This window comes from Ranitomeya imitator, chromosome 1, assembly GCF_032444005.1.
Source record: "Ranitomeya imitator isolate aRanImi1 chromosome 1, aRanImi1.pri, whole genome shotgun sequence".
NCBI lineage: Eukaryota > Metazoa > Chordata > Amphibia > Anura > Dendrobatidae > Ranitomeya > Ranitomeya imitator.
In genome coordinates this window covers 938,925,825-938,943,909 of record NC_091282.1, presented here as the reverse complement: position 1 = coordinate 938,943,909, position 18,085 = coordinate 938,925,825, and the positions used below count along the sequence as shown (strand labels likewise).

Here is an 18,085-nt window from a genome sequence, read left to right as displayed (position 1 = left end):
AAAGATGCTTTTTATTGCAAAAAATATTTTTTGCGTTACCACATTTTAAGAGCTATAATTTTTCCATATTTGAGTCCACAGAGTCATGTGAGGTCTTGTTTTTTGCGGGACGAGTTGGCGTTTTTATTGGTAACATTTTCGGGTACGTGACATTTTTTGATCGCTTTTTATTCCGATTTTTGTGAGGCAGAATGACCAAAAACCAGCTATTCATGAATTTCTTTTGGGGGAGGCGTTTATACCGTTTCGTGTTTGGTAAAATTGATAAAGCAGTTTTATTCTTCAGGTCAGGACGATTACAGCGATACCTCATTTATATCATTTTTTTATGTTTTGGCGCTTTTATACGATAAAAAACTATTTTATAGAAAAAATAATTATTTTTGCATCGCTTTATTCTGAGGACTATAACTTTTTTATTTTTCGCTGATGATGCTGTTTGGTGGCTCGTTTTTTGCGGGACAAGATGACGCTTTCAGCGGTACCATGGTTATTTATATCTGTCTTTTTGATCGCGTGTTATTCCACTTTTTGTTCGGCGGTATGATAATAAAGCGTTGTTTTTTTTTTTTTCTTACGGTATTTACTGAAGGGGTTAACTAGTGGGCCAGTTTTATAGGTCGGGTCGTTATGGACGCGGCAATACTAAATATGTGTACTTTTATTGTTTTTGTTTTTTTATTTAGATAAAGAAATGTATTTATGGGAATAATATATATATTTTTTTTCATTATTTAGGATTTTTTTTTTTTTTTTTTTTTTTACACATTTGGAAATTTTTTTTTTACTTTGTCCCGGGGGGGACATCACAGATCGATGATCTGACAGTTTGCACAGCACTCTGTCAGATCACTGATCTGTCTCAGAGTGCTGCAGCGTTACCAAGTGCCTGCTCTGAGCAGGCACTTGGTAAGCCACCTCCCTCCCTGCAGGACCTGGATGCCACGGCCATCTTGGATCCGGGGCCTGCAGCGAGGAAGGAGGTAGGAGACCCTCGCAGCAATGCTCCGGGGGGCTCAGGGAAGCACGCAGGGAGCCCCTTCCCTGCGCAATGCTTCCCTGCACCGCCGGCACATCGCGATCATGTTTGATCGCGGTGTGCCGGGGGTTAATGTGCCGGGGGCGGTCCGTGACCGCTCCTGGCACATAGTGCCGGATGTCAGCTGTGATAAGCAGCTGACACCCGGCCGCGATCGGCCGCGCTCCCCCCGTGAGCGCGGCCGATCGCGCTGGACGTACTATTCCGTCCTTGGGAAGTAGCACAATAGCAAGGTGACATTAACCCTTCATTACCCTATATCCCACTGCTACACGGTAATGGGAAGAGAGTGGCAAAGTGCCAGAATAGGCGCATCTTCCAGATGTGCCTTTTCTGGGGTGGCTGGGGGCAGATGTTTTTAGCCAGGGGGGGGGGGGGGCAATAACCATGGACCCTCTCCAGGCTATTAATATCTGCCCTCAGTCACTGGCTTTACTACTCTGGCGGAGTAAATTGCGTGGGAGCCCACGCCAATTTTTTCCGCAATTTAACCCTTTAATTTAATAGCTAGAGCGCCCAAATTTTGCACATACACACTTCTAACATTGGTAGTGTGGAATATGCAAAAAAAGGGATATGAGATGGTTTACTGTATGTAAACCATGTCTCATATCATGTCGGGTTTGAGAAGGAGATAGGAAAAAGCTGGAAATTGAATTACCGGCTTTTAAGCTATCTAGCGTTGTATGATATATATATGTGTCTCACTGAAATATATATATATATATATATATATATATATATATATATATATATAGACAGTATATATGTTTTTACGATAATTTGAGCCCATGGATCCATTGTATGTCCGTATTGCAAGCCTGCGAGAAAATCTCGCAGTACGGATGCTATACGCAAAATACGCTGACACACCCTGCCTACGGATGACATACGGATCACTATTTTGGTGACTTTTCTGCATATTACGTCCGTATATAATGGACCGTATTTTCATACGCTGAGTGTGACGCCGGCCTAAGGCCTATTAATATGGGCAGAGAAGAGGGCATCCGAGTAATAAATACCTGGGTGTATGGAGAATGCCATGCAGAGCTCACCCCGACACGCGTTTCGGAACTTGTGTGATTGTTGTTAGTTACATCTAATATACATTTGACTGTTTTGGCATCTCTTTTGCACACATTCACATTAGTCATACCTATGTTTTATGCTGGTCACAGTGTCAGTACAAGATTGGTCTTTGAGATTTGTTAATGTTAGGATGCCTACATTAATAATAGTGTATATATAAATACTGAGTGTATTGGCTTGTAATTTTAATAATATTATTTAAATTTACAGTATTTTAGCATTTGGTGTAATTATGTATTGTGTTTCTACCCGTGCAGGCACCTCTTTTTGCTGGTAGTGCTATATTTTACTCTTACTAATAAAGGTACTTTAGCCTTAATTTTTTCTCCTAGTTTTCTGACCTTTGTTCTGCACTTTTTTCTTTGGTTTGTACTCAATTCCAAATGGTCTGCCATTCTCCTTTATACAGCAGATATCTATCACTCACTGTATACTAGATTTATTATTATTATCACCTTTTTCTATATAATTTGTGATTTTTAAATGCTTAATAAACAGTCTGGGGGTCTGTCCACGGATCTGGGGGTGCAATCATGTAGGATTTCTGCTTCCTAAGCAGCTCACATGTTAGTGATTGGTTGGGGGTCTCAAAATCCAGACCCCTCTCAATCTACAGGTCATTTAAGGCCATGTCACATATTAAAAACAAACAAAAAACGTTTAGGTCCTCTTCTAAGCTCACTAAAGGCTTGTCCACCAATCAGCAGGCACAACATATAATTTTTGCACCAATGGATGTATTCCTATGGTGGGCGGAAGCCACAGTATGGCGTACGTCACGGCCTTCAAATATCTACGCTAGGATTTCTCCTAGTATATATATACAAAGGCGAAAAAGGTGCGGTGTGTTGCAAAAGACAAGATTCAGTCATTTTATTCTTTTACATCCCTGCATGTTCTGGGCTTAGGTGTCTAGTGGGTGGTCCGCACAGTGACTGACGGCTGTGTCTGTGTACACACTCATATAGGGTGTCAGTCATTGATGGGACCACCTACAGGACTCATAAGCCCAGAACAGAAACTGAAACAGAAATACAAAATCTGACGTAATCTTACCTGTGTGTTCATCTGTGCTCCACTACAAAGCGCATGGTGGTGCCATCAAAGGATGGTGGAGCCACAATCCTCGGCCCAGGCTGGGATAACATACTGATCACCTGCTTTCCATCGGGGCAGCCTAAGGATCCTCTTCTGATACTAGTGGCTTGTGCTATTGAGGGATTGGCAGTGGCAGAGCCTGTGGCTAAATAGTAAGGGCTATCAGCCATACCCATATCCACTGGGTGGGATCCGTCCACCACTGGCATTTCGTAGGAGTGTTCACTGACTGGAGTGGAGAGTTGTGTCTGCAGGTGGTTGGGGGGAAGAACAGCAGTTGGCGCAGTGGGTAAAAAGCCAGGGTAAAACATATAAGCCGGTCCATATGCTCCAGGGCTTAGGGCTAATTGTGGCATAGGGAGAGGCACTGGGGTAACAGGAGGTGGGGGCACAGGAACATCCACATACTGTCCAGTTTCTGGGTCAAAGAGCCTCCTTTTAATTGGCTGCACAGGAGTGTCCACCAGATAGTACTGTCCTGTAGCTAGGTCTACCAACATCTTTCTCTGGGTCTGGGAGTACATCTCAGCTGGAGTGGCTGAAGTCAAAGGAGGGGAGTAATAAATAGGGCCTTGGGCACTGGGCATTGCCATGGCCATAGGTGGCAGAGGGTGATGGTAGATGGCAGCTGGTGGGACTGAGTCAGGGGTCTGAGGCTCTGAGCCTGCAGAGGCTGCTCTGGTGGGCTGCACACCCTCCCTCACCTTGCTGTTCCAGTCTCTGGGGGCTTTGATGGGGCTCTTGGGACTGGAGTCTTGTGTCTTGGTACTGAATGGAGGAAGGGTGCAGAAGGGTGCAGATTCCCGGATCACAGAATTGGCCTCTCGGGTGCTGGCACTGCTATAGGGGTTCCCAGCCACTTCTTTGGCATTGCCAGTGTTCTCTCGGGAAGCTGTGCCAGTGTTATCCCGGGCAGCTGTGCCAGGGTCCCGGGTAGCTATGCCAATGTTCTCCCGGGCAGTTGTACCAGGGTCCTGGGTAGCTGTGCCAGTGTTCTCCCTGGTAGCTGTGCCAGGGTCCCTAGTAGCTGTGCCAATGTTCTCCCGGGTAGGTGTGCCAGGGTCCCTGGTAGCTGTGCCAATGTTCTCCCGTGTAGCTGTGCCAGGTTCCCTGGTAGCTGTGCCAATGTTCTCCCGGGCAGCTGTGCCAAGGTCTCGGGTGTTGGTCGGTGGATCCCGGATACTTGCTGGAGGTTTTGCCTCTGTGGCCGCCTTCACCGGGATGGTGAGGTAGTTTTCGAAGTCTGCGCTGGCTTTGCGCACAAGGGAAGGAGGCTGCACTTCTATCTTCTTGGGCTCCTCGATGGCCATGCAGGGGATCTTCAAGGTGGAGGGAGGCTGTGGCCGGGTGTTCTTGGTGTTGAGGCTCGCCTCCATGCTCTGTTGCTGTGTCCGGGTCTTCTTGGTGTTGAGGCTGGCCTCCAGGCTTTGCTGCTGTGTCCGGGTGTTCTTGGTGTTGTGGCTGTCCTCCATGCTCTGCTGTTGTGGCCGGGTGTTCTTGGTGTTGAGGCTGGCCTCCATGGTCTGCTGCTGTGGCCGGGTGTTCATGGTGTTGAGGCTGGCCTCCAAGCTCTGCTGCTGTGGCCGGGTGTTCATGGTGTTGAGGCTGGCCTCCAAGCTCTGCTGCTGTGTCCGGGTGTTCTTGGTGTTGAGGCTGGCCTCCATGGTCTGCTGCTGTGGCCGGGTGTTCATGGTGTTGAGGCTGGCCTCCAAGCTCTGCTGCTGTGGCCGGGTGTTCATGGTGTTGAGGCTGGCTTCCATGCTCTGCTGCTGTGGCCGGGTGCTCTTGGTGTTGAGGCTGGCCTCCATGGTCTGCTGCTGTGGCTGGGAGCTCTTGGTGTTGAGGCTGGCCTCCATGCTCTGCTGCTGTGGCCGGGTGTTCTTAGTGTTGAGGCTGGCCTCCATGGTCTGCTGCTGTGGCTGGGAGCTCTTGGTCTTGAGGCTGGCCTCCATGCTCTGCTGCTGTGGCCGGGTGTTCTTGGTGTTGAGGCTGGCCTCCATGGTCTGCTGCTGTGGCTGGGAGCTCTTGGTCTTGAGGCTGGCCTCCATGCTCTGCTGCTGTGGCCGGGTGTTCTTGGTGTTGAGGCTGGCCTCCATGGTCTGCTGCTGTGGCCGGGTGTTCTTGGTGTTGAGGCTGGCCTCCATGGTCTGCTGTTGTGGCTGGGAGCTCTTGGTGTTGAGGCTGGCCTCCATGCTCTGCTGCTGTGGCCGGGTGTTCTTGGTGTTGAGGCTGGCCTCCGTTCTCTGCTGCTTGCTCCTGGCCGGGGCAGCGCTCACAGTGAACACACTGGCTCTGGAGATCGGCTTCGTCTCCGGCTGTTCCTGCTTCTTGGCTTCTGTGAATTTGGACACCTGGAAAGTCCTGGGCGGCGCCTTGTTCTCGGGGGCTTTGCTGGGGCTCCTCTCTACACCTGGGTGAGAATTGCGGCGCCCCGGTGGCTCGGGCGCTGTGCTGACCATGGGGACCGATGCTTTGCGGGGGATCTCCACGGCAGGCTTGGCTTCCTCCGGTGCACCGTGGCCGGCGATCATGGACAGGACATGGCTGCCTTTCAGCTGCTGCGGTTCCTCTTTGCGCTTCCACTCCTTCTTATCAAACACATAGAGCTGCTCCATGGTCTTCACGGCGGCCGTGAGCTTCTGCAGGGCCACCTGGGACTGTGGGGACTGGGGCTCAGGCTTGACTTCGGGCTCCTTTGGCTTCTCCTGCTTCCACTTGGACGCTTTCGATACGATCTTCACCACCGGCACCGTGGGTGCTGCTTTACTGGGCGCAATGGTGGCCACCGGCAACCTTCCCGATGCCCGGTGCACCAGGACAGTCTCTGATAGCCCCATCTCCAGCTCCTTGTCCTGGGGGCTACCCTTCTCACTCTCCTCCTTGTTCTTCACAGCCTGACAGCTGATCACGATGGGGGACAGCGAGGAGGAGATCTTAGGGAGCAGCTTGGTCTTGGGGTCGGTGGCACTGTGGTCAGACATTACGCTGGCCCTGCCGCTGCCCTCACCCGTGTCCTGGCTGTAGGAGCTTTTCAGCAGCTTCCTGACATCCCTCACCTGGTGGATGGCTCCTGGCACCTTGGATTTGGCTTCTCTTACATCTCTGACAAGGAACTGGGGCATCTTCTCCAGAACCTCAGCTCTGCAGGGGACTTGATTCCTCAGGTCCTCGGCTGCCTTGGACAGGCTGGCAGCACTGGCTGCTAAATTGGGGGTCAGCAGTTTGGCAATGTTGAAGGGGCTATCTTTATTCTCTGCCGATAATCCTAGCTTGAGTTTAATCTCTTGAGGCTTGGGGGTCACCCTAGGGGTCAGCCTGCTCACTGAAGCCTCCATGATATGGAGTTTTTCGCTTTTGATTTCATTCTCATTGCGGCTGAAGCAGGTCTGGTGGGCATAGGTAGACACCGAGTACTTGGTGGCCTGCTTCTCCACCTGCTTCTCCTTCGGAGTGTGCTGGATGCCAGGGACATAGAGCCGGGACATCTTGGTGGACTGCACAGAAGAGATCTCTCCTAGCTCTGCTCTCCAATCTCTTTCTAGTGGGATCTTGATCCTTCTTGCTTTTGCAACGTTCTCCTCAATTTTCTTCTCCATCTTTTCTATCTCCTTCTCCTTCCATGACCTGAAGGCACTGTTTTGACTGCGGAGAAAGATGCCCTTCATTGTCTCGGATGCAGTCTTCTTCATCTCACATATGGTTTCTTCTCGGTGGGTTTCAAAGGGTGACACTCGTTTATCTAAAGAAGTCGCATCTTTAGGAGTCGATGAGAAGAACTCCCCTAGATCCTCACTGCTGACCAGGGTGAAGTCTGAGCCCGCCTCGGAGAACTTGGAGTTCTGTCTTTGTAGACCCTCTTTGGGGGCAGCTTTGTGAGAGGTGTCGCTGAGCTCCCCTCTTTCCATCTTGAACTCCTGCTCCAGTTGCATTTTCTTGGAGATGATGTTTTTCAGCAGACTTGAGGCATACTTGGACTTGTGGGTGCCGTCCATGGCTTCTACTAGGGCGCTGTTGCTCTGCTTGGTCACCTCCAGGGTCGGAGCTGCACGGTCTTTTGGCAGGGTCTCTGTAACTCCATCTGTGCAAGCTGAGCCTGGATGATCAGTGCTGGCTGGCTTGTTGGCTCGCTCACAGGCTTTCACATTGCTGCTGCTGAAATTTAGGGTCTCTGTCAAAGTGACCACCCGGGACCCAGACTTGATGCACTTGGAGGAGGCTGGGTTGGCCCCCTTTCCCACTTCGCTGACCACCAGCTCGAAAGCCTTGGTCTCGGACTTGTTGGCTTGCACATACACCTGCTGCTCCTTGCTTGCATCCTTGCCTAGTTTCTTGAGTCCAAAGTTGGAGGTAGTTGATGTGTGCTGGTGCAGGGTCTTCTCTGCTTTTTGGGAGAGGAAAGACCCTCCTTTCCAGTCCAGGTAGGTGGACCAGCTGTTTATCCCAATGTTCTGGTCAGACAGAGAGGTGGTGGACTCGCTGGAGCTGAAGTTGATGGCTTCGAAGTAGGGGTAGGCCAGGCTGCGGAAAGCCCTGGAGGTCAGGTTGCGCACCTCCTTGTCCGCATCGTCCAGCTCGCTGACCGCACTGGAGGCGCCGCTGGAGATGTCGGCGTGGACCCCGCTGCGAGCCTGGAGCCTGGGCGGGACGGCCACCAGCCTGTGGGCATCCGATGCCTGGGAGTACGGGTGGCAGCGAAGCTGGGGCAGCGCCTTGCTCCCAGGGGCTGTGGACAGGCAGTAGCTCATGGCTGGATCATGCCTGGCATCCGCAGGGGCGCTGTGGTGGCTGCTCTGGATGCTGCCAGGCTCATTTATAGCCTTGGATGCGGTTTTGATTGATAGGAGGATCTGCCCCGTGGAGACCCCCGGGGTGGCCTCGTCCTGCCTGCTGCGGGCGCTGCTGCTGCTCCGGGAGCTGTCGGAGTAGGTGCTCACCAGCTCGGTGCTGCCCAGGCTGTCTGTGGGGTTGGGATCACTGGCAGTGCTCAAGTAGTAGCTGCAGTCCTCTTCATCGGTCGGGGTGCCCCCCTGGCTGTCAAACGAGGCGTATTCCAAGAAGCTGCAGGGGGCGCTGTCCGCCGGCGCACTCCAAGTCACTGGGGCCAGCCCAAAGTCAGGGTAGTCCGGCTCCTGGTCAGCCTCGCAGAGCTGGATTTCGTGGGTGGTGATGTAGTGCGCCTCGTCGTTGGCACAGCCCTGATGGGGCACGGTGGCAGGGGACGGGGAGGAGGGCGCAGTGCCCTGGCATGTGGCCCCTGGGCGCTGCTCGGGGACCGTGTGCGTGCTGTGCCCGTCCTCCATGCCCGGCGCTCTCAGGGTGACGGTGAGCCCGGCCGTGCTGCCGGCTGCTCGCTTCTCTGAGGTGACGGGGATGTCCGCGCACCCTGCCCCCAGCTCTGCCCCCTGCCGGCCGTGCCCGCTCACCGCCTGCTGCATGGCGCCTGGCTGTCAGGCCGAGTGGCACCGGCGGAGGAGAGCTGCAGCCGCGGCCTCTGGCCACAGAAATGAAGGCAATGCAGACGGGACATTCTTCTTTTCCTGAATGGGATCATACGTCACCCTGAGAGGGTGTAAGTGACATTGAGGGTGACAGTGAGGGGGCTGCCATGTGCTTTATGTCTGTCCCTTTGTAGTTTGCAGCATTGTCCCACCAGCAGCAGGGGGGCATTCATTTCCATCAGCCCTCTGGGCATGTTCAGTCTTCACCCTTTTTCATACTGAAATGCCGGCACCTGTGAGGGTCCCAAGTATCAACTTTCCTAGAAAATGCTGACACGGGGTCCACAGCTGGCAACAAATGTAGGTGTATTTACAGAGGGTCTGGTATGTGAGATAGAACAAGCCCTGGGGATGAGAGGAACGGGAAATAGTGGGAGGTCTCTGCTGCGACCCACCTGGAGACAGGACCCAAGTGATAAGTTTATTGTACATTTACACCCTCCCCCCAAAAATCTAATAATTTCCATGAAGCGCTACTCCCGTGTCGCGGCATCGCAGACCTAGCCACTATCAGGCTACCTTCAGACTTAGTCATTATCGGGCTGCACTCACACCTAGTCACTATTGGGCTACGCTCAGAACTAGTCACTATCGGGCTACGCTCAGACCTAGTCACTATCGTGGTACGCTCAGACTTAGTCATTATCGGGCAACGCTCAGACCTAGTCACTATCGGGCTACGCACAGACCTAGTCACTATCGGGCTACGTTCAGACTTAGTCATTATCGGGCTACGCTCAGACCTAGTCACTATCGGGCTACGCTCAGAACTAGTCACTATCGGGCTACGCTCAGACTTAGTCACTATCGTGGTACGCTCAGACTTAGTCATTATCGGGCAACGCTCAGACCTAGTCACTATCGGGCTACGCACAGACCTAGTCACTATCGGGCTACGTTCAGACTTAGTCATTATCGGGCTACGCTCAGACCTAGTCACTATCGGGCTACGCTCAGAACTAGTCACTATCGGGCTACGCTCAGACCTAGTCACTATCGTGGTACGCTCAGACTTAGTCATTATCGGGCAACGCTCAGACCTAGTCACTATCGGGCTACGCTCAGACTTAATCACTATCGGGCTGCCCTCAGACCTAGTCACTATTGGGTTACTAAGCGCGGCCCTGCGCTTAGTAACCCGATGTTTACCCTGGCTACCGGGGACCTCGGGATCGTTGGTCGCTGGAGAGCTGTCTGTGTGACAGCTCTCCAGCGACCAAACAGCGACGCTGCAGCGATCGACATCGTTGTCGGTATCGCTGCAGCGTCGCTTAGTGTGAAGGTACCTTTAGTGTGAAGGTACCTTAAGTCACTATCGGGCTACTCTCAGACCTAGTCACTATCGGGCTACGTTCAGACCTAGTTACTATCGGGCTACGCTCAGAACTAGTCACTATCGGGCTACGCTCAGACCTAGTCACTATCGTGGTACGCTCAGACTTAGTCATTATCGGGCAACGCTCAGACCTAGTCACTATCGGGCTACGCACAGACCTAGTCACTATCGGGCTACGCTCACACTTAATCACTATCGGGCTGCCCTCAGACCTAGTCACTATCGGGTTACTAAGCGCGGCCCTGCGCTTAGTAACCCGATGTTTACCCTGGTTACCGGGGACCTCAGGATCGTTGGTCGCTGGAGAGCTGTCTGTGTGACAGCTCTCCAGCGACCAAACAGCGACGCTGCAGCGATCGACATCGTTGTCGGTATCGCTGCAGCGTCGCTTAGTGTGAAGGTACCTTTAGTGTGAAGGTACCTTAAGTCACTATCGGGCTACGCTCAGACCTAGTCACTATCGGGCTACATTCGACCTAGTCACTATCAGGCTACGCTCAGACCTAGTCACTATCGGGCTACGCTCAGACCTAGTCACTATCGGGCTGCGCTCAGACCTAGTCACTATCGGGCTACGTTCAGACTTAGTCACTATCGGGCTACGCTCAGACCTAGTCACTATCGGGCTACGTTCAGACTTAGTCACTATCGGGCTGCGCTCAGACCTAGTCACTATCGGGCTACGCTCAGACCTAGTCACTATCGGGCTACGTGCAGACTTAGTGACTATCGGCTACGCTCAGACCTAGTCACTATCGGGCTACGCTCAGACCTAGTCACTATCGGGCTACGCTCAGACCTAGTCACTATCGGGCTACGCACAGACATAGTCACTATTGGGCTACGCACAGACCTAGTCACTATCGGGCTATGTTCAGACTTAGCCACTATCGGGCTACGCTCAGACTTAATCACTATCTGGCTGCGCTCAGACCTAGTCACTATCGGGCTACGCTCAGACTTAGTCACTATCGGGCTACGCTCAGACCTAGTCACTATCGGGCTACGCTCAGACATAGTCACTATCGGGCTACGCACAGACCTAGTTACTATCGGGCTATGTTCAGACTTAGCCACTATCGGGCTACGCTCAGACTTAATCACTATCTGGCTGTGCTCAGACCTAGTCACTATCGGGCTACGCTCAGACTTAGTCACTATCGGGCTACGCTCAGACCTAGTCACTATCGGGCTACGCTCAGACATAGCAACTATCGGGCTACGTTCAGACCTAGTCACTATCGGGCTACGGTCAGACTTAGTCACTATCGGGCTACGTTCAGACTTAGTCACTATCGGGCTACGTTCAGACGTAGTCACTATCGGGCTACGCTCAGACTTAGTCACTATCGGGCTACGCTCAGACTTAGTCACTATCGGGCTACGCTCAGACTTAGTCACTATCGGGCTACGTTCAGACCTAGTCAATATTGGGCTACATTCAGACCTAGTCACTATCGGGCTACTCTCAGATTTAGTCACTATCGGGCTACGCTCAGACCTAGTCACTATCGGGCTACACTCAGACTTAGTCACTATCAGGCTACGTTCAGACTTAGTCACTATCAGGCTATACTCAGACTAAGTCACTATCAGGTGTGATGCAGTGACCCCTGTGGAAGCTAGGGGGCGCTGTGTGTGCTCCTTGGGATGTGCATGGAGGCATATTTGTTGTTATAATGGTGGTGAAACAGTGATTGGCAGTGTTGTGAATGGCCGATATGTGTCGCAGAGGGAGTCTGCGTGGTAAGTCTGATGCAATGTTGTTGTTCTGGGACCTGTAGTCCCTCAAGAGTGTGTATATGTATGGTGTAGTTGTAAGGGAGACTTACTAGGCTAGTTGTGTGAGATGGGCGGGACAAACTAGCCACACATCCACACTCCCACCCAGGGGAGTGGTTAAGGGTATACAATGTGACCAGGCTGTGGGTCACATGTTCCCGTGTGGTTCCAGTGGAAGGTCCTGGAGAGCCTATGTGTTGGATCTCCTGGGAGTAGGAATCCTGAAGAGCACATGGTGGGGCTTTGGACCTGGTGGCCTGGGGTCAGGGCTGCCACTAGAAATTTCGGGGCCCCATACTGGCAAAATTTTCGGGGCCCCCTTGAGACTCCGCCCAGGCTCCACCCCAGCCGCGCCTCCAGGCTCCACCCCTCGAACTGTCCACAGTCCCACCGCTCTCTCTTGGAAAATCTCCACTTCTCACCTATCAGACATTAACAGTTCCCATCACCAGATCACACATATAGCCGGCAGCTTTTGTTTTGGCCAAAAGATTTTTTAAGCCGCCACCAGAACACGGTTGACACTTTTGGCCGGGCCCTACTGTACTGTAACCTACTAAATATTTGTTAAAATATGCAATACAATTTAGGTATATTTTTATTTATTTTTCAATTTTTAAAATGACCTATAATACTACATACAAGGAACAAATACCACAGCACTATGACCAGATGACATATTACCACCACAGTGACCGAATAATATCAAACACAAGGAACAAATACCACAACACCATGACCAGACCGCATATTACCACCAATGAATACTACAATACTGATCAGTAGTGTTGAGCGATACCGTCCGATACTTGAAAGTATCGGTATCGGATAGTATCGGCCGATACCCGAAAAGTATCAGATATCGCCGATACCGATATCCGATACCAATACAAGTCAATGGGACATCAAGTATCGGAAGGTATCCTGATGGATCCCAGGGTCTGAAGGAGAGGAAACTCTCCTTCAGGCCCTGGGATCCATAGTGAGGTGTAAAATAAAGAATTAAAATAAAAATATTGTTATATTCACCTCTCCGGCGGCCCCTGGAACATCACCGCGAGGAACCGGCGTCCGGCAGGCTTCTTTGTTCAAAATGAGCGCCTTTAGGACCTGCGGAATGACGTCGCGGCTTCTGATTGGTCGCGTGCCGCCCATGTGACCGCCACGCGACCAATCAGAAGCAGCGACGTCATTCCACAGGTCCTAAAGGCGCTCATTCTAGGAATTTATCTGAGGAATGACGTCGCGGCTTCTGATTGGTCGCGTGGCGGTCACATGGGCGGCACGCGACCAATCAGAAGCCGCGACGTCATTCCGCAGGTCCTAAAGGCGCTCATTTTGAACAAAGAAGCCTGTCGGACGCCGGTGACTCGCGGTGATGTTCCAGGGGCCGCCGGAGAGGTGAATATAACAATATTTTTTATTTTAATTCTTTATTTTACACCTCCGATACCGATACCCAATACCACAAAAATATCGGATCTCGGTATCGGAATTCCGATACCGCAAGTATCGGCCGATACCCGATACTTGCGGTATCGGAATGCTCAACACTACTGATCAGTAATAAAAAAAAATCCACAATACTATCACCATCAGTGCCATTATACACAGGAGATCTGTAATTAGTAAGCAGTGTCTACAGGTAATACAGTGATCACCGGTGACATTATACACAGGAGCTCTGTATATAGTATACAGTGTATAGTGTCAGTGTATAGTTAACACTGACTCACCAGTGACGTCTCTAGGTGAAGTCCTTCATCTTTCATCCAGCACAGACTGCCATCATTTCTTCCAGCCAGGACTCGTCTTTGCAGGAAATAACACAGTTATCTCGAGTTCCACTTGCAGAATACATTACTTAATTTTCACAGCCTCTACATTACACCACATAAAGAAGGTGACATAGTATCACTCTGCACAGTAACAGGACCTCCCCCCATTTAAAACAGTATACTCAAAAAATAAAATAAATACATCACTGCAATAATAATATCCCTTAATTAGCCCCTATGGTAATATTCGCCATCCTAGCCCCCGTGTGTCTCATTGCAGGCTCCAGCCATATGTTCTCCCATCCTGCCCTCATGAGTATCCATTCTGCCCCATATGATCTCCCCATCCTGCCCCATCTGTCTCCATCGTATCCATCCTGCCCCATCTGTTTCCAATCCTGCCCCATCTGTCTCCATTCTGCCCCATCTGTTTCCAATCCTGCCCCATCTGTGTCCAGCACTCTGCCCCATCTGTGTCCAGCACTCTGCCCCATCTGTTTCCAATCCTGCCCCATCTGTGTCCAGCACTCTGCCCCATCTGTGTCCAGCACTCTGCCCCATCTGTGTCCAATCCTGCCCCATCTGTGTCCAATCCTGCCCCATCTGTGTCCAGCACTCTGCCCCATCTGTGTCCAATCCTGCCCCATCTGTCCAGCACTCTGCCCCATCTGTGTCCAATCCTGCCCCATCTGTGTCCAGCACTCTGCCCCATCTCTGTCCAGCACTCTGCCCAGCACTCTGCCCCATCTCTTCCCAGCACTCTGCCCCATCTCTTCCCAGCACTCTGCCCCATCTCTTCCCAGCACTCTGCCCCATCTCTGTCCAGCACTCTGCCCCATCTCTGTCCAGCACTCTGCCCCATCTCTGTCCAGCACTCTGCCCAGCACTCTGCCCCATCTCTTCCCAGCACTCTGCCCCATCTCTGTCCAGCACTCTGCCCCATCTCTGTCCAGCACTCTGCCCCATCTCTGTCCAGCACTCTGCCCCATCTCTGTCCAGCACTCTGCCCCATCTCTGTCCAGCACTCTGCCCCATCTCTGTCCAGCGCTCTGCCCCATCTCTGTCCAGCACTCTGCCCAGCACTCTGCCCCATCTCTTCCCAGCACTCTGCCCCATCTCTTCCCAGCACTCTGCCCCATCTCTTCCCAGCACTCTGCCCCATCTCTGTCCAGCACTCTGCCCCATCTCTGTCCAGCACTCTGCCCCATCTCTGTCCAGCACTCTGCCCCATCTCTGTCCAGCACTCTGCCCCATCTCTGTCCAGCACTCTGCCCAGCACTCTGCCCCATCTCTTCCCAGCACTCTGCCCCATCTCTTCCCAGCACTCTGCCCCATCTCTTCCCAGCACTCTGCCCCATCTCTGTCCAGCACTCTGCCCCATCTCTGTCCAGCACTCTGCCCCATCTCTTCCCAGCACTCTGCCCCATCTCTGTCCAGCACTCTGCCCCATCTCTGTCCAGCACTCTGCCCCATCTCTGTCCAGCACTCTGCCCCATCTCTGTCCAGCACTCTGCCCAGCACTCTGCCCTATCTCTTCCCAGCACTCTGCCCCATCTCTGTCCAGCACTCTGCCCCATCTCTGTCCAGCACTCTGCCCCATCTCTGTCCAGCACTCTGCCCCATCTCTGTCCAGCGCTCTGCCCCATCTCTTCCCAGCGCTCTGCCCCATCTCTTCCCAGCGCTCTGCCCCATCTCTGTCCAGCACTCTGCCCCATCTCTGTCCAGCACTCTGCCCCATCTCTGTCCAGCACTCTGCCCCATCTCTGTCCAGCACTCTGCCCCATCTCTGTCCAGCACTCTGCCCAGCACTCTGCCCCATCTCTTCCCAGCACTCTGCTCCATCTCTTCCCAGCACTCTGCCCCATCTCTGTCCAGCACTCTGCCCCATCTCTGTCCAGCACTCTGCCCAGCACTCTGCCCCATCTCTTCCCAGCACTCTGCCCCATCTCTTCCCAGCACTCTGCCCCATCTCTGTCCAGCGTTTTGCCCCTGTGTCCAGCGTTCTTCCCTGGGCCCCCGGATCGCCGCTCTCAAGAAAAAAAAAAAAAGAAGTTCTTCTTACCTGCCGCGCTCCTGCGGCGGGCGAAGTCTCCACGCAGCTGCAGCGTGCATGCACTCGCCGGCGACTGACAATGATGTCAGACGCCGGCGACATGCACGCACGCTGTGGCTGACGTCAGCGCCTGCCAGCCTCAGATTGGCTGGCGGCGCCGCGGCTGTTAACTATTGACGTGCGGGCGCGGGCCCGCACGTCAATAGCTTTAAACAGCTGCAGCGTCGGCGCTAAGGGCCCGGTTCAGCCTGCGGCTGCCGGTAGGGGCCCGGTGAGCAGATAAGACGGGGCCCGATGCGGGCCCCCTCTGCTCACCGGGCCCCATACGCCAGTCACGGCCGTCATGCCCTGATGGCGGCCCTGCCTGGGGTGTTCGACAGAGGTCCTGAATAGCACCTGGACCGGTCACATGCTTGTGTGTTGGGAGGCCCTGGAAGTAGGACCGAATCCCTGAATAGCACACTGAACAACCTGTGTTGGATTTCCTGGAAGTAGGAGTCCTGAAGAGCACATTGTGGGGCTTTGGACTTGCTAGTGGCCTGGGGTGTTGGTCTGACGTCCTGAATAGCATCTGGACAGGTCATATGCCTGGGGTATTGGACTGACGTCCTTAATAGCACCTGGACAGGTTATATGCCTGGGGTGTTGGACGAGGTCCTGAATAGCACCTGGACAGGTCACATGTGTGGTTCATGTGAGGAGGAGATGCCAGTGTGTTGGATTTCCTGGGAGTAGGAATCCTGAATAGCACACTGGGCAACCTGTGTTGGAAGACCTGGGAGTAGGTTTTCTGAAGAGCTCATGCTGGTGTGTTGGGAGGTCCTGGGAGTAGTACCAGATCCCTGAATAGCGCACAGTAAGACTCTGATTCTGGATGGTCTATGTTGGGGAAGTTACCGTCCTTCGGTGGGTCTGCACTGACTAAGATATGCCGCCCAGGCAAGTTGGTGATCCCTGTGATGCAGCTTTCCCGGAGGAGTGGACTGACAAGGAGTCAGCAGGTGGAGCAGGAGCTCCAGTCAGGTACCTATACAGACTGTTGGTGCTTGTGAAGTTCCATGAACTGTGTGGTCTCCCACTGTGACTGAACGGAGTGAGGTTCGGCGTGTTTAGAGACCGCGACCCAGTGTCATATGCGCTTTATGTGACTTGGGACATTGGTGAAGTGTACGGCGTACAGACACCCATGGTAACTGGGCGAAGTGAGAGGTCCAGCATGTTTAGTGTCCATGAAACAAAGCCGTAAATGAAGTGTTTAAGACAAAGCTGCAAGTTAATATCACCAGTTGGTGCCTATTGTGTTTGATGAAATGTATAATGTGAACTGTGCACACTTTAATATGACACTTTAATAAACCGTATAGACTGTGTTTAAGCGAAAAATCGTGCCTTACTACGTTAATCCCATGCCAAGCGAGTGTCCCCCAATACACTTAGTGAGAGCAATCTTACACAGGCTCTGTTAAGACTTAGTCACTATCAGGCTATGTTCAGACTTAGCGTGCGGACAGCACACTGATCAATGCACATCAAGGGTTTAGATCACATGCACAGTTACACACTGACGGTCTGCGTGTAAAAACTGACAGCATGCACTACCTTGATCCGTATTCTGGGTCAGACTCGCCCATTATAAGTCAACAGGGCATAAAAAACATGACATCCGCATGTATAATTCTAATGATAGGAAACTGGATTTGACTTTTATTAAATTATTCATGTAAAAAAATCTATGCCATACGGGTCGACAGACATATGGATTTATTTATAATGCTTATATACCACCATTATATTCCGCAATGCTCTACAGGCGTTACCATCGCTGTCCCCACAATCTAAATTCCCTATCATTATACTCCCTTCCGCTGATGGCGCCGTTCAAGTGTCGGCACTGGCTCTCCTGGGGATCAGATGACATAATTTCTCGCGATCCGTGCAGCCCGACAAAGCTGGCTTCTCGCTCCTCTCCTACAGATGTAATTTGCATCCAGAGGAAGTAAGAGCTGCGTCTCTCTCTCTCGTTTCCTCCAGATCAAGACATTTGTCAGAAGGAGCGAAGAGTGAAGCCAATGGTGATTGGTCAGCAGGGATCGCATGACGTAACAATGTCACACAAGCCCTGGGAGAGCTAGTGCCGACTCCACTGAACCGGCATTGGCACTGGAGGTGAGTGTAAGGGCAGAGACACACTAGCCTATAGCATCCAAATAATTTCTCCATTGCCGGCATTCGCAAGAATCGCACTGCTCTTGGGGGATATCCGAGTGCACTGAGATGTTTCACACACACCCATAAACTTTTATGAGTACGTGCAATCTGATTCACGGATGCAGTCGCAGCATGCAGCGATGGTTTTCTCATGCCGAATTGGTATGAGAAAATAATAGCAGATGCGATCTGCCCCATAGG

The 18,085-nt window shown here is 52.3% G+C and overlaps 1 protein-coding gene across 1 annotated transcript; it reads right to left on the bottom strand.

Moving 5' to 3' along the window:
- Positions 1-3,115: 3,115 nt before the first annotated feature.
- Positions 3,116-8,664, bottom strand: C1H4orf54 (chromosome 1 C4orf54 homolog). The gene is made up of 3 exons (XM_069741605.1): positions 5,464-8,664; positions 4,371-4,599; positions 3,116-4,115 (listed from the first exon to the last, which is right to left on the bottom strand). The coding sequence occupies exons 1-3, from the start codon at positions 8,662-8,664 to the stop codon at positions 3,196-3,198; spliced, it is 4,350 nt and encodes a 1,449-aa protein (XP_069597706.1). The 3' UTR covers positions 3,116-3,195.
- Positions 8,665-18,085: the final 9,421 nt, after the last annotated feature.

What these genes read in the sequence shown, in the direction of transcription:
- C1H4orf54 (XM_069741605.1), bottom strand. Translation starts at nt 8,664, where the DNA reads ATGCAGCAGGCGGTGAGCGGGCACGGCCGGCAGGGGGCAGAGCTGGGG. An exon ending in GCAAGCAGCAGAGAACGGAG is followed by an intron (nt 4,600 to 5,463) that starts GCCAGCCTCAAC and finishes CAGAGCATGGAG; the next exon opens with GCGAGCCTCAACACCAAGAA. An exon ending in CACCCGAGACCTTGGCACAG is followed by an intron (nt 4,116 to 4,370) that starts CTGCCCGGGAGA and finishes GCACAGCTTCCC; the next exon opens with GAGAGAACACTGGCAATGCC.